General features: G+C 33.1%; 1 protein-coding gene across 3 annotated transcripts in view; it reads left to right on the top strand.

Moving 5' to 3' along the window:
* The window catches only part of LOC132758201 (uncharacterized), a 38,396-nt gene extending 27,055 nt beyond the window's left edge, over window positions 1-11,341 (top strand). For all 3 annotated transcript variants that reach the window (XM_060749756.1, XM_060749757.1, XM_060749755.1), the window contains exons 5-14: window positions 64-568; window positions 811-1,016; window positions 1,403-1,815; window positions 2,111-2,241; window positions 2,638-2,852; window positions 3,303-3,526; window positions 3,900-4,058; window positions 4,520-4,649; window positions 5,804-5,903; window positions 6,546-11,341. In XM_060749756.1, coding sequence (XP_060605739.1) covers window positions 64-568; window positions 811-1,016; window positions 1,403-1,815; window positions 2,111-2,241; window positions 2,638-2,852; window positions 3,303-3,526; window positions 3,900-4,058; window positions 4,520-4,649; window positions 5,804-5,903; window positions 6,546-10,141 — 5,679 coding nt within the window. In that variant the 3' untranslated portion in view covers window positions 10,142-11,341. The remainder of the gene's footprint in view (window positions 1-63; window positions 569-810; window positions 1,017-1,402; window positions 1,816-2,110; window positions 2,242-2,637; window positions 2,853-3,302; window positions 3,527-3,899; window positions 4,059-4,519; window positions 4,650-5,803; window positions 5,904-6,545) is intronic.
* Window positions 11,342-17,595: the final 6,254 nt, after the last annotated feature.

Raw genomic sequence — 17,595 nt, 5'->3', positions numbered from 1 at the left:
TGATTGAAAAAATAAGAAACAGGAGAGCCCTACGTTACCTTGGTTTACTATTTTACATTTCAGAAAAAGAAGGACATTTTCCACAAATACACTGAAACAGGTGCAAAAGCGGGTGGAGATAATGAGCCATCATCGAGGACTGAAAAGTCGTTTCCGGAAATACCAAAGAAAAATGGAAATACTAACGATGGGAAGCAAAACTTACCAAACGGAAGGGTGCAGTTCCCGGATATAAATCAAAACGGCGATATAAATGGCGATCATTTGGATGGGGCAGTTTCCCCAAATTCTGTGAATAATGACTCTGATAGCGAAACAATTCAAAGTCAACAGACTAATGACGAAGTGTTTGACTTAACTAGACTAAAAACTAAATACGCAGAACAAAGTTTTAGACACATGGATATAAGTCCTATACAGACGCCGCACGTGCTGCGTCCGATGACGCGTGAGCAGACGAGACTTAGTTTTGGTGACAAAATTCAAAGGATTCTTAATGGTGAAGTGCATGTTAACTGCCCAACAATAAACAAGACAATAAAGTTGTACGTGTGCTCTGGGTTTTCAGGTGAAAAAATTTTAAATTCTTTTAATAATGTTACATGCTAAGGAATGTGTTAAGTCTACAAAAACAAAATGGATTTGACACTACAGTGATAAGAAATATGTTTGTGTTACTAGTCAGACCAACTTAGATATCAGATTCTATTTTGTATTTATTTTTGCGATAGCACAAAACTTATTCATGAAGTAATGCACAGCTTATCTTTGAAATGTTATATCCACTTTACCTGTCTTTCATGTTTACAGATTCAGAGGCTGAACGTACTATTTTGGCAGAGCGAATGTTTCCGGAGCTTCGTAACCTTTGTGTTCTTCATGGTAGAGAGCTACAAGTGATTGACCCACATTGGGGTCTCGGAGACGCTCTTGCAGACGATCATGGTATCCCAGATATGTGTCTGTCAAATGTGAATCGATGTACGGAGGATCATCTTCAAAGCATTAACACTGTGGTAATTATTTATTAGATCGAAAATCAAAATTGACTCAAATTGCATATTATAAATGTGTTTTACTTGTTATTATTGCATTATGTAATCGCACGAACTGGCGAAAGTAAGATTTATCAAACGTTCTTAGTTCAGCTAGGTTCAGTCTGAGCAGAATTTGTTCCTTTGTTACAAAATTATTTCTTTATCTTCATTGCAACAAACCTTTATATGACTATGGACATTCTGAAATTCAAAGCATAAAAAGTCCATTACAAAAAATTAGGGGTTTCTCTACCCTTATTCGTATGCAAGGCTAACATAAAATTGACTGTGTTCGTTGTCAATTGGTGTAATAAAATTGTTTCCATTTTGTACTATCGACAGTTTCATCATTTATATTATTTTAGGTTATTCTAACGGACCGCTATGGTGAAGCTTTACTTCCATCTATTTTACATATCGATGAATTTGAATATATCTATAATGCCGTCACTTCTTACACAAACGCAAACAAAGCAAGAATCAACGAGCAAATAGCATTCATAGAAAATCCATCATCTGCTAGAGAACGCAATGTGCTTCAAGAACAGTCGCAAGGAGATGGCGAAAGTGTTCTCATGATGAATGGCGGCGATGAAACAAGTGGCCAGCAAGTGGTAGTAGAGAAAACGCATAAGAAAGAAGATGGGAAGAAGGAACAACTGTTGATAAAGGCTTTAAAAGATGAGGAAAGTCAGTTACCTGACCCATCATTGCTTGATACCTGGTATAGATTAGATGAGAATTCTGTGCCGCCTGTCTACAAGCTGCAAAACATAAGGTAATGTTAATCTTTAAGGTGCATAAGTCCACAGAAAGGTCGTTTGATCAAATACCGCATTATAGTTCAAATACATTCTATTTCGAATGAAAGTCAAACAAGAAAATTTGCTAAAAAGATTGCCATTATTTTGAAGTGACCAAAGTTAAAAAATCCTTAAGCTATCTTATACTTTTCCGATTCAAAATCGAATATGATTTGAAATATGATATTGAAAATTATAAATTCTTTTACAGAAAGCATTATAGTGTGTTGATAACCATTATTTTTTATGTCAAACTATTGTTGTTTTTAGCTCAGTTTTAAAAGATTTTGGTAAAGGCGATGCCACCAAAAGAGAGTATGCTAAGCAGGTTTGGTATGATGTTCAATCAAGACTTCTGCAAATGATCAACCATTACGGACAAACAAAATACAAGAAATCACGTAAGTTGTCGATATCATTATCTTTTGCGTAGTTTATCATGCATTTTCCTAGATTCCACAATGTGTAACATAGAAACGATAAAATAGTAAATACGTAACACATCCGGTATTATACATTTTCAGAACTTGTACAAAAACAAACTCCGATGTATGCAATAAAATGACTTGAACTAATCACAAGATGCCTTGATGTAATAATGGTATTAAATGAAATAGTCATAATAATGGCAAAACAACTCGCTTGAAAACGCTTGTGAAAAAGTACGTGTAATCCTACGAATACTTATTGTATTCCTAATCTATTCCTTTTCAAATATTTAAGCTTTATAGTTTAATTAAGTGTGCCACTGAAATCCATACATTAACTATTTATATTTTTATCATCTGTATTTTCAGTGTTGGATCTAGAACTTACCCGTATACTTCAAGAGCATGACACTGGTTTAGAACAATGTGTCGTGATTTCTCGCGAGATAGATGACATTGACGAGAACCTTGATGATTTACGAGCAGACGAATATGCGGATGTGACGCCAGGAAAGCCACACAGACGAGATTATAATGTTTTCAATAGACTCAGAAAAATCAAACAAGAAATAATACCTCAAAAGGTTACATAATTCAATGATTGTATCTAGATTTATAACTGGTGCATTGGAAACCTTTTTGATAAACTTTAATCATTATATTCGAGAGATTCATTCTGACAGAAGTATATACTTATCTACGGAACACAAAAGAGAGCTCTATAGAATTGCCCAGTATTTTGTATATGACTCCAACATAAGCTGTAGTAAGTGGAGACACAGGATCTCTTCTTTAAGTTCAATGCTCTTCTGTTCGTTCTTCTAATAATATTGTTAACCCGATGAAGATATTGAATATGCCGGAACCACTATTTTAAGTAAACTTAAAATAACACAATTCGGTGTTAGTCTACCCTCCCCATTCTTATTTTTCTGATAAATTTGTGTGTAGCTGTACATACAGCCTCCATTGAAACAGCTTTATAAAGGTTTTTAAAGGTAAAAGTTAAGTTAACGAAACCGCCACTTTTTCAGGTATCGGACCAGTATATTCTACCATTCCAAACCTCTTGGGCACCAGGTGGTGTCCGTATTGGCGGCGATCGAATGCATCAAACATACTTGGACCGACTAGGAAAGCATGTGTGTGACGTCATCAAAAGACGTCTGCTGGAAGGATTCAAAGAAGAAAGCCAAGCTGACAAATGTCCTGAACTTTTTGATGAGGTTTCGGAACATGTTTTATTTTACCAGCAGAGGTAACTCTATAAAAGTCTTTATCTCTCTTCCTAAGAAATCATGACACTATTATGGAATAAAACAAGGAGGATTTTACATTTTTATAGACTATTTTACAATACGATTCTTCCATAGCAACCAATGTTGCATTTCATACATGCGCATTTTGCGTAGGGCATAAGCGCAATAAAATTGACAACAGTGTATGATACTTTAAGGGTTTAATAGTCGTGATTCCATGTTATATCAACCAGAAAACAGTAATTTTGGGATGACTTAAAATCGTAAATAGCTTTATAAAGATTTCAAATTTTCTTTAATGAAACATTCTTTGAAAGCAGTAAAAATAGAGTTTAAACTCGATAATCATGGTTTTCATGAATATGGTTTCAGATCTCAACATTTTCAAGGAATGAAGGAAACGCTTCACGTGATGAAATCCTACATCCGGTCCGCGTGTCGTTCAGTTCTTGTTGTACACGGGAAGCCAGGTTGTGGAAAATCATCAGTGCTTGCTAAAGCAGCGAAAGAAACACATAAATGGCTAAGAGGGTAATACATTTGTAACTCATACATGCATATTTGTGGCCATTTTTGAAAACAAAAAATATTTGCAAAGTAATTAAGAAAGAAACAGTTGCCTTTCTGTGTAAAATCATCCTTATCCAATTCATTATTGGACCATCATACTTTATGAGAAACAAATTATAATAATTTCGTACTGTAAAATAAAAATGACGATCCAACAAGAAAAAAAACAACAAATTTTTAACAGGCCATCAATGTTTTGATATTTTTTTTCTAAATTCAAATGAGGAAGAGCTATCTATATTTTCAACTTCAGTCTTTTTTAAAGTGAGATCAACAAACTCTTTAGTACTTTAAATAGTTAATAACATTGATACGCTATTAATTAAAAATAGTTAGGGAATTGTAATCATGTAAAATACATTTTTAAATATGTGAGCAAACTATTTCAAATTGATATATTATCTTTAGTATTCTTTTTACAGGCAAGATATTGCAGTTGTCGTACGGTCTGTTGGTTCCACTAAAGAGTCTATGAATGTACGAAATTTGCTTCACAATATATGTCAACAACTGTGTCATATCTACAATGGGGACTCGAGTCAGATACCAACCGTAAGTTCAAATCTTATTCAAAAAAATAATATATGTAAATATCGTTATTTACTGTAATAATTAACTTGAGGTTATTCCATTGTGTATTAAGCAAATAAAACACCACCATTCTAATTGTGTAGGTAAATTTAATGGTATATTAAGTTTTATTGATACTGGGTTTGGTCGTGTATAATATCAATATAAAGTGTACAGGAATATCTTAGTTTAATTAATTTATAAAACATACAACGATATGCTAATATGTACCTTAATAAGTTGTTATTAATTTAATTTCCTATTCCAAAAGTCAACCGTAAGGCCCAAAAGTGCCCTGCTCAAGTTTTCAATATGAAATTATTATAGCCTTTATAACTTAGACCGAATTAATGTTTTGCAAAAAAAGATTCGAGACGTGACAAAATCATTCCGCATTCAAAAACTGCAATCGGTTTGCAATTTTGTAACTTCTCTTCAAGAAATTGCTTGAGATTATAAACTAAAATATGTTAGATTGCATTTGATTAAATTGAAATCCAAACGCATACTAAATATCAAAACATCTTTAATGTTTAAACTTGACGGTAAGTAAGGCCAATGAGAAATACATTGATATCACTGCAAACTTAGTAATTTAGAGATAAAATATAATAGGTAGATGTACATAGGAGAATAGGTACATGTACATGTACATAGGAGAACAACAATAAAATAAAAAAGAAAGAGAAAACTATTTTATTCTTAATTTCACAATTTCATTCTTACCTTTTTTCGACATTTAACCGTTCATCTTTAAAAACATCATTCATGCAGTTTTGTCAACTGTGAATAGTTTATCAATATTCCATACACTTATGTGAATCGTTTTACAAGAGGTATTATTGTCGTTAATTAAATTATTGGGCATGATTTAATTTGATTTGAAATATCGTCTCGGAAATGGTCATCTTTGGCAAAAAATGAATCAGCTATAAATGAATCACATTTGAAGTGGTTATTTTTTTTACTATTATTGAATCGCCACAGAAGTGGTTATCTTTGGCTAGCATTGAATCGCATCGGAAGTGGTTGTGATAAATGAAATATCTAGAAAATAGGTTTGTTATATTTCAACTGGTTATACCGCTATTTATAGTAGAAATAAAACTACATATATGATATTACCTGTATTTTAGGACTATGTTGGTTTGATCAACGACTTCTCACAACGATTGGGCCTAGCTAGTAAACAAAAACCGCTGGTTTTATTTATTGATGCTTTGGATAGGTTGGATGGTAAGTAGTGCTTTTAACAAAATGTACATGAGTGAAGAATATTCAGGATATAAATACAGAGATAAAAATGAAATGAATTTAAAAAGATTTTTTTTTGGGAGAGCAGATAGGAAGACTAAAATAAGGTACAGGTTATCGTTATTTTTGGCAAACATTCAGTAAACCAGGCATACTCTCCCTTTACAGGAATATTCAGTCACTTTCATTTTGTCGCTTGTAAATAATGTATCGTAGTAGATTTGCAAATCGCTGGATATAGAAGAAAAAATCTGACCATTTGAGTGCCAGCAGCAAAAATTATTAATCTATACCAACAATAATATATAATAAAAGCAAATCTTCATATCCATGCATCATATCGACTTGTTATATTTTCGGCTATTTAATTATTGTTTACTTTATGATACAGAGTCCCTTATACTTACAGTTGACAGTTTCAAAGTCCATAACAAAATTTCAGCGGATAACGTGATAATATACATACCAGTCCAATGTCACGTATTTCTGTGAGCAATGAAAGTAAACGTAAGGAACAGTTGCGTCACTTAAATGCGACAAAACATGTCTTTAAAGTTAAAGTTTGTCCAAAAGCATATATAAGACGTTTTGAATTATCGAAGAATATTTATTACTTTCTTACAGATGATCACGATGGTCGTAAATTAGCATGGTTACCAAAGACTTTGCCAGATAATGTTCACCTTATCGTTTCGAGTCTACCTGATGAAAAGTTTGACTGTATGCCAAGTCTTAAGATGTTGCTAGGCGACAATGCAGACGTTTTCTTAGAAATTCCGGAATTACTAGAATCCGACACAATGGTCATTTTGAATCACTGGTGCAATGTAGAAAATCATAATCTAACTCAAGAACAATTTGATATTATATTCAACGTCATGAAAAAATGTCCTACTCCTTTGTTCTTAAAACTTTTGTTCCACGAAGCCTTAAAATGGTCGTCATACACTAATGTTCAGGAATCCAAATTGCCAGATTCCGTGAAAAAGATGGCAGCAATCAAATTTGGTCAGTTAGAAATAAAATATGGAGAAGCGCTTGTTAGAAGGTCGATAGGGTACATAGCAGCATCACGGAACGGAGTAACTGAACACGAAATGTTAGATCTTCTATCTTTAGATGACGCAGTAATGGGCGAAATTACGCCGCATTATAACTTGGTTCGAAGACGTGTCCCTAACGCGCTATGGTACCGCCTACGAGCCGAATTGCATTTATATATAAAGGAAGTAAAGGCCGACAACGTTAAAACGTTGCAATGGTCTCATTCTCATTTCTTCGAGGCTGCAAGAGAAAGGTATCTGATACAACGTGATAAGGCTCCTTCATACCATAAGTTAATGGCAGAATACTTCCTTGGTACATGGGCCAGCAAACCAAAACCATATCCTGGAAATGACAAGGGTGCGTTGCGTTACGTGTCGGACCAACCACTGTACTGGGAAAGAAAAGATCCGGTGGTGGGCGAAAGTTCCTCACGTGTTTACAATCTTAGAAAAATCAATGAGCTCCCACATCATTTACTTTTGTCAAGTTTATTACAGCAGTATAAAACTGAAACAATGTGCAATTTTGAATGGGTGCTTGCTAAATTATGTGGAACCTCTCTTCGAGGTCTGGTAGAAGAGTATCATATTGGCCTTGAAATGGAGCCGTCTGATCTTGATCTCAAGTTAATGTCAGATACTCTACAGCTGTCTGCTACTGCAATACAACGAGATCCACGGCAACTTGCTGGTCAAATCATTGGGAGACTACAGGGAATTGTTAACAGAGATGTTCCTTCGACACCCGGTGATCCCCCTCGCTACCCGTTTATACATTCGATGGTTACGCAAGCAAAGAATACGTCAATTCCAGCACTTGTACCGTCTATAGGTTGTCTGACAGAACCTGGAGGGATACTGTATGATCTCCTGTCAGGTCACACGAAACTTATTACTGCAGTAACAACGACAACAGATGCACAAAGAGCTTTGACTGCATCAGCAGACAATACGTTAAAGGTGTGGGATTTAAAGAGCGGAAAAGTAACATCGACAATTGATAACTTTGGGGAAAATGTATCAAAACTTCGAACTGCCTTTAATAACAAATTCGTCGTGTCAGTAGAAGGTAGCATAATAAAAGTATGGTCACTTGTTGATAAAGAATGTTGTTTAGTCGTTGATCAGTATTTAGATCCTCCTGTTTTAAGCATTGCTGGTGAAGGAAAACTCCTTGTTGCTTTCTTTGACGGCGTGAACGCTCTGAAAACATGGGACCTCAGTGATAATTTCAGACATATATGTGAAACGAAGGTTGAAGGTGAGCGTGTGTTTAGTGACAATGCTGTTGTACTTGCTCCTAATTCTTACGGCGACTATGTGTTACTTGCATTTAGGGGAGCAAACTCAGCCATCATTCAACATGCACGGACTGGTAAAATTCTACATAAACTTAAATGCCATGACGATTCTTCCTCCATAGTTGCTTTGGCAATCACGCGTGACTACATGATCTTGGCTTGCAGACAACACTACATGAAACTTCACGAGATTCATCAACTTGAAATGTTTGATGCAAAGAAAGGGAAGTATTTACGCAGCATTCGAGGATGTACACAAGATATTATCACAGAAATGCATATCAATCTTGTTGGTTCCCATGCGATAGTAATATGTGCTTCTGAAACGAGCAATTCTTCAAATATAGCTATTTGGAATCTTGAAACAGAAGACCACAAACATCTCGCAAAACATTCTGGAGTGTCTACAGTTGGCGCATGCGCGGACTTTCGGTATTGTCTGACTGCTCAAAAAGGTGATAGCACTCTGAAAATCTGGAATATTAGTAAATATATCAATCAGCCAATGCCAAAAATGAAAAGATCTTTAGGTGTTGCTGAAATCCATCCGATGATAGATAATCCACGCTACGCGATTGCCAGACAGGTTAATCATGGGCCAATAAGTATTTGGAATGTTGCAAAAGCAAAATGTCTTGCAAGCGCTGTCCGGATAGAGCGTGGACTCTCAGAGCATTCTGATGTTGTATTAATAAGAAACTGCAAAGTTGTCATTTTGACAGAGAAGGGTCTGAAGGATTCAAAACCAGTATTCAAGACGGTATTGGTATACGATCTTCGTGCGAAGCGTTACGTTCAGAAACTCACTCAGTGTTTCATTGTGCCATCTCCTGCACACGAGTATGTCCTACTGGATGACGAAACTTTATTGGGACCTGCTGAGACAAGAAACCACTTTATCATCTGGAGTTTAGCTACTGGGAAAGAGTTATTCCGGATACGACCTAAGCTAAAAGACACTGATCTTAGAAATGGTGTAAAAGAAGCCGATCTTGAACACTCCCTTCAACTAAGAGCAAGCACAGCGAAACTCACCCCTTGGGATAGAAGAACAGAAAGTAACGCTGCTAGGCAGAAACGCCGAGAGAAGGCACGTGAGGAAGAAAGAAAGAATCTTGAAGAAATTCTTAAGGAAAAGAAGAACGGATTTGAACAATTTATTATAAGTGGAGACTTGAATGTTATCGTTGCATCGTTCTTTGCTCACCACTTATGCGTCTTCAATGTCGGTTCTAAACTGCATACAAAAACATTAGAAAGCAGTAGCTCTATGCTGTTTCTTCATGTTGCTGCACTGAGTTATGATGGTAGTTGTCTTGTACATGCAAACTATGACGAAACATCGAAAGTGAGCTATGTAACGTTGTGGGATACGGAATCAGGACAAGTGAAGAAACGACTAAAGAACGAAATTGATGTTCTTGCTATAGCTATCACTGATGACGGTTCCAGAGTCGTTTTTGGAAAAGCCAACAAGGAATTGAGAATATGGGATCCAAACAGAAAAACACCTGATGCAATGAAAAGAATAAAGGGTTACGACAGTTTGGAGTTTAGTGTTGGAAGCAAAATATTTACTCTCAATAACGGAAAACGTGCTGTTGTTTTCGCAGGAGATATTTCTGTATGGGACTTGGAAAATGCTACCCTCCTAGCTGTTTTTACACCCGATACACGAATAGAGGTTGTCAATGTTGTCATGAGTGGTCAATTGATTACCATTGGCGTGCATGAGTTTCCCGAACTCGTTGTTTTGAAAATAAGTGGCAGGGATGTGAAATCGATTGTTGATAGTGAATATGAGGACTTGTTTGGAGAAACAACTGGTGACACTTCCGACGAGGAAGAGGACGAGGATGATGAAGACGTATAAACTTATTTGAGATCATTAAATCAAATTCGAAGATTAAATTGACTATCTGTAATAGCTAAATTTAGTTAGCAAAACACTTGTTAATTTTGCATACTTGTTAAGACTTTTGGAAAACAGCTTTGTTATCAAGCTAAAACTATATATCATTAGTTTTGTTTTTAATTTGTAGACGTTGGTGCATTTATATTGATTGACATAAATATATGCATTTTGTTTATTGTGACCTCTGTTCTGTGATATGTTAAAATGTGATAAATGATAAGTACATTTATTTACTTTCTACGCTAATCTTTTTACAACGATGAAAATAGCGTGTTCTTAGTAAACACAAATAAAACTATGTTATTATAGGTACATGTATTTATGTAATACATATTATATCAATAATGTTTTTTTTCTTTTATGTTCTTTCTTCCAGGTGCTTTAGTATTATCTATTTTTTACAATTTATATAATTGTTTGGTTTTCATAAAGTATATTTATAAAGTACATTTATATTTACACATATTTTTTTTCTTAAAATGTATTTTATATTTTACAATAAAATTATTTTGTGATAAATGAGACTGTATTACTTTATGTGATATTATTATACATTTTTTCTTTGTTACTTTTGTATTTGAAATAAACACATTAATACAGGCACGCACATCAACATAATTAAAAATAGGCATATTATAATTAAGCCCATGTATTAAGTAAGATAACCGTAATATTCAACTTTTCTAAGCCTCTTTTGAAATGTCAATATAAGATCCATTTACATATAGATGTATTTTGTTCATAAACAAGGTATGTTAGATGAGTTGCGATAAACAAGTTTTCTTTTTTCTAATCAAGAAAACCTACTACATTTGTAGTTCCGAAAGCTATCATTAAGTCTACAAATACGTTATTGCCATTTTAAGTCAAATTATAATACCACACCTTCGGATACCAGCCCGTTTATTTCTTTGCATGCTTCAGTTGATAATCTTCTAAAAAGGGAAATATTTTTCTACCGTACATTGTTCATGAACTTATTTCTAATTTTGTCAATTTCAGTCACTATTTAAATATGTGCACGTTTTTGTCTCTAAATTTGCAATCGTGATTTTATAATACACTCGTTTTTGTCCTAAACAATAACTCATTGATTTGCAATATTCGTACCAGTATTTATATGCTTTTAGTGTATGCTCAATAAAGTTACAAGTCTTACCATTTATTTATCATTTATTTATGTTTCAAAGTAGAACATATCACACGGGTTGAAATTCTCAACTAATGTTTTGAATTTATTTCATTTTTTTGTGGTTGGTTGAACCAATTACATTAATTTTGAAAATAAGCTCTCAATAATGCTCTTTAGGAGTGTGCTTAAACTTGGTAAAACATTGATCTTAACGATTGGCTCAACGTGTACAGTTGACTGCATTTAGCCATTTACCACTGCTGTCAATGTATAAATCGAGATTGCAACAATTTCTTCTACTTTCGTCTTTTGCAGGCAGCTTTGCCAGCATGATGCATGTCGCACGTCGTTTGTCGTTCTCAACATTTGTAAGCTACATGGTTGCTTTTGACCAAAGTTCAAAGAAATTTACCCTCTCCATAAGTTAAAAAAGCTAGTCTTATTCACAAGTAGGTCACAGATGCTAATGAAATACTTTTAAAATAAAATCTTCTACGATCTTTACCTCCAAAACTACAACTCCAAGAGCTTAGAAATTTGACAGGTAGCATCTCTTACTGGTCCTCTTAAGAAATTATATTAAATTGCCCCTTGGTTCAAAATAATGGCTATACTGGGATTTACTTAAAGAACATAGACTTGTATAATAAATATGTCAAAAAATCCCACACACAAAGTAATGTCCAAGCTCATATTTTAGCACAAAGCAAATACTTGGCATCCTCTACAAAGTTATGTATCACGGGTCAAAATTGACTTGTTCCCTTTGGTAATTTTTTCAGTCAGTCATATGTAGGAAAACACATTAAACGCGTTATTGTATGAAGAAACAACGTCCTAATATATAGGAAAGCATGTTTCTTTGTTTAGCGGATCTCTACAAAAGTTATAACAATCATGCAACTAGGATAAAAATGACACTGTCGTTTACTTTAAATAGACTTACATATATAGCAATTATGCCTACCACTCCTCCGAAACTATAAGGTCTAGAGCACAGACCCCCATAATGGGGGGGGGGGGGTTACGTATATTTGCGTTAAGTTTTCTTTTAAAGATTCTTAGGGTAGGGCTAGATTTAGCATCTTCAGACAGAATGTCAAATCTCTTATTACGGAGGGTAGAAAGGAGTCTTTATATAGCTGAGTTCTAGCATGAATGTTATATATATAGGAATGTCATTAGTGTTTCGGAGTTGATATCTTGTTAGTGTTTGGTTAGAAAAATATTCTGGTGTGATATTGTTTTTCATTTTATACAATATTATTTATTCATGATTTTCCCTTCGTTCTGGTAAAGTTTCCCATTTCAAATCGTTATATAATTTTTCTATGCTCCAGTGACTATTCTTGCAGCTTGTTTGAACAGCCAAAATGCTAAGTTTTTCTGATTGTGTACAACTGTCCCAGACGGTATTACTATATTCCAAGAAACGTCCTACAGAAGAAAAATATAAAGTTTCCGAAGATTTCCTATTTAGCGTAAATTAAACCAAACTGCACATTGGGCGAAATAGAGACAACCAGACTTTATCTTCTCTACTGTCCTATCTTTGACACTATCAGACTAGCCCTCTTATCCAACTTACCTTGCCCAACGACTTTTCAAAATCTTTTAACGGATCTGAGAACCTTAATAATGTTGATAATACAACTGTTTTTAACTTTATTGTCGACGTCGTAGCGGCCCGATATTATTGTATACCATAGTAATTTACACCACGCTATCTAAGAACAAAACTCCAAGCACTGTGTCAGCAAAACCTAATAATAGTTATTATTAAATATATATACATCCTTACACATTACATTACTTTTCAAATATCAGCCTTTCTTCTTCCAACACCTTAGGAGATGAATCAACATAAGTATTTGATACTTATTTTCATATCAAATTCCAAAATGTATAAGAAATATATTGTGGTGTTCTTTTTTTCTTTTCATAATGCGTTAATATATGTATAACAAACTCAATACTATTTGTAATGTACTACCATGTATTATTTTGTGAACAAAATATTGTTTAAACTAGCTTTTGTAGATGCCCACAATGTGATGTTACATGCCAAATATCTAAGCTCTGGACATTGCAGTTTCTGAGTGCTTGGCATTTTTGCAAAGTTCTTTAAAGATCCTTCAATGTCTGACAAAGTTACAGTCCTGACACGAATGTTGTGTTAGTGGATATGTACAGACAGACGAATGCTGCTATTTTAATATCCCGCCTGCAATCCGGTCAACTCGTCCCCTGGTCAACTCGTCCTCTGGTCAACTCGTCACCTTTTTGGTCAACTCGTCCCCTACTTTTGGTCAACTCGTCCTCAAAGAGTAAACTCGTCCCTAATATGGTCAACTCGTCCCCTACTTTCGATCTTTTCGTCACTATTATGTTGTAAATCAATGTCTTTAAATAGTTCTTTTATGTAAAATTAATAATGAATTTGATTGATATCGAAATATTAATAAAATAACGTTTTTTTACGTACAATCGTGCTGCTGTGGTCCAAAATAGAATGCCGAAATGTGACCTACTTCTGCATCAAACATTTATGACTATTTCTAGCAATTGATAACAAGTCAGTGATCCACGCTTATTTTGGCGCTCTTGTTACTATTTTCGTCATATTTACTAGTGTCTAATCTAATTCATAAATCATGAAATAATAGCCGCTTCTTCACATTTTACGTGGACGGACTGTATATTGTTTGTACATATGTTCTGCCTTCGCTTATCGGGGCAGAATCTTTCACAATGGGGAATATCTAGATATAAAAATATAAGAAAGTTTAATCCACTTTTCCAGCTTTTATTTAATTTGTTAACACATATAGTTTAATCAGGCAGAATGATCTAACATAATAACATAATATTTAAATTCTGACATATCAATGAAAGTAAGTTTTACATTCATTTACTTGAATTGCTTATAAGACAAAAATAGATATTATTCAATATATTAAGTAACATCTTGTTACCTGAAGTTTTTAACAAAGTTTTTAACATAATATTCACAATAAGAACAGCTAAGTGTTCTTAACTAAATTTAAGTTGTTTAACATCAAACATTTACAAAATGTACATAGAATAAAATACAACTTACCTAGATATAAAAATATAAGAAAGTTTAATCCACTTTTCCAGCTTTTATTTAATTTGTTAACACATATAGTTTAATCAGGCAGAATGATACTGCCAGCTGGAAAAGGGATCTTTTAAGGGGTTCTCTCACTGTCCATTGGTTTATCTTAGTTGACCAATAATTAAACATTATTTCTAGAGAGGCGGAACTGCAAGACCTGGCTTAAGTCTGAAAATACTTGAGAAATAACTTACATATTTTCTAATCACTATTTGTAAATTTAATTGTCTATGTTTTTTAAAAGAATAAAGTTTATCACAGATGTTAATATAACAAGCATTTTGCAATTCTTTGTCTAGTGTAAAAGGTTTTTAGCACATTGGCTTCTCTGTAACAACATGTCACCTATTTGAGACATTCTAATTGACCACCTAAATTTACTTGAGATTTAACAAAGAAAAAGGGTATAATTTAGTTTTATCATTTATAGATTTATGCCTAATTTTGAAATCAGAAAATACAAAATAAAATTTAAAATGAAATTCAATACAAATATTTCACTCACTTATTTAATATACACAATATAAAATATAACAAGAAAATAGCTAATTTTTCATAGCATGACACATAACCTATAATGATGTGAATTAAAAACAAAACATATAAATTAATATTTTGTACTTTATTCTTGTTTATATGAATCAAAAAAAGGTATGATGACTACATATCTGGAAATGTTGTAAAAATAACATTGTAATGGTGGTAAATAACAATTCATAATAACAAACATACAAATCCTGTATCACACATTATGACAAAAATTGTAGTTATATCACAAATATTTTGATTCCATCCGCTATAAATCACGAATATCAGTTACACCCTGGTATGTTATGGCAAGTTTCCGCTAAAGAAAATTGCTTATTTCGAATTTTCAAAGGGCCATTAACTAAAATATTAAAAACATGATTTTAGTAATATTAAGAATCATGTGTGTATCATTCAAGCATTTATAGTTTGAAACACTACTGTTCAAATACATTAAAAATCACTAACTTGCCGAAACCTAAAAGATTAAAAGTCAGAACGGAAAATTCAAATGTTTCCTTGCAATACCTTTTAAATGAAAAATTACATAATGAATGAAATAGGGACATGAGGGTGGTCAGAACTGGCCATCAGAGTTAAAAGGTTGTGATCCGTAAAAAATATAATGAGCTGTGTCACGACAAAACCAACATCGGCGCAGTCTGATCAGGATCCATGCTGTTCGCTATCAGTTTCTCTACTTGTAATAGGGTTAGTAAGCGAACAGCATGGATCCTGATCAGAATGCGCAGATGCGCAGGCTGGTCTGGATCCACGCTGGTCGCAAACGCACTATGTTGGTTTTGTCATGATGCGGCTCATATGATGATTTATCATTATCAGTCATGTAAAACATTCTTATCTATTACACTCTGAACAAAAAAAACCCTAAAAAGACTTTATTTTCCAGATATTTCTTGTTTTGGTGTCCCTTTCAGGTGATTTTTTTCATGCAAGATACCGGTACCTCCAAAAGAGGACCAGCCATGTAAGCAATAAATTATGTTAAATGTTCAACTGATATGCCACTGACTTAACATGTAAAAACAAATAGAGAATAATAAATCATTAAGCTTCAATATAATTGTTAAAACAGTTCATTTTCAAAAGTTATATTGTAACAACTTTGGCCCTAAAAATTTGACTTAAAAAAAGGTGCATATATTCTCACACTCCATTTAAATTTTTGTAAAACTGTTACTCAATCAAACTAAAAATTCATTTATATCATATGATATGAAACAGCCAATTAAATAAATAAATATGTGTGATATACAGTGATGTATAGTCCCTTTGGTAAATAAATAATTCCGAGATCATGGTATTGTTTGATTTAAGTATACATGCAGATGCATTTGCCTCCTATTGACAAGATTATTTGTATATTTTTTTAAAGGAGTTCCACTCGAATCCAAGAGCCTAAAAACATAATTGAATTTCTAAAATTGATCAACTTGTGCACTTAAATGGAAAGATATGCAAATGATACTAAAGAATTACACTCAAAGTTAAATTAAAAATAGTATTTTTGTGGGATTCTTTGCCTGATTTAAGTTAAAAATTCAATTTGGTCATTTTTCACAACTAAAATAATCATTTGTAAAATAACTAATTGAGCAAAAGACCTGAAATTTTGAACACAAGATATCGGTAACCACATTACATAAAATAGTATATGAATCTCAAATACATATCAAAAGATTCGTAACCTCAAAAAAACTCAGTGGTATCCCTTTAAAAAACCTACTCTGATATTCAGACCTACTTTGAAATTGAACACTTATATAATGACTGCCACATGGGTTGATATGAGCAAAATATATGTCCAATGCCCTTAGACATTTAAAATAAAGTTAGTGATGATATATTATTAAAAGTGATATGAAAACAAAGAGACAACACATTAAGAATAGGCAAGACATTATCTATATTTTTATGAAAACAAATTTCAAAAAAAAATGAAACAAATAAACAAAGTTTTGTTATTTTAGACTGACTGGAAAACAAAACATATAATGCAGTATGTGTAACAATTAAGAGACACTAAAAATACTTCCAGCTCAACTTTTCTATTATTCAAATGTTTGAAAAATAAAAACATGTATTACAACAGCTTTACACATCAATTCTAAACAGAGCATACTCTAAAAAGTAATTGAAATTATAGGTCTTTACCTATATAAGAATATGTTTTTTACTTTCATAAAGTATCAACTAATCTGAAACAGAAAAACCAATGTTATTGCACCCATTTTGAGTGAAGCAACAGTTACAAAAAAACAATATACATGAATGTATGACCTTTTGGTCTATATAAAATATTTTTCTTCTGTTCATACACTATTAATAAATGGAGGAAAATCAATGAATTTATACATACTACAATTATTCTAATATCTGAATTTTTTAGAAAAAAAAAAAAACAACATTGCATTGAACATGTTTACATTTTAAATTACCTTACATCAATGAAATGCACTCGTTTCACAACATGTTATGGATTAATTTTACAATTAAGCAATAAATCTATGATAAAAAAAATGATACAGACAAAATGTGTACATTCAAAATGAGATGACTAGAGGAAGGGTTTAAGAATAGAGAAACATTAAG

The sequence above is a fragment of the Ruditapes philippinarum genome, unplaced genomic scaffold (genome assembly GCF_026571515.1).
Source record: "Ruditapes philippinarum isolate M1 unplaced genomic scaffold, ASM2657151v2 ctg2490_1_1_1_1, whole genome shotgun sequence".
NCBI classification, from domain to species: domain Eukaryota; kingdom Metazoa; phylum Mollusca; class Bivalvia; order Venerida; family Veneridae; genus Ruditapes; species Ruditapes philippinarum.
This window is presented reverse-complemented; position numbering and strand designations above follow the sequence as displayed.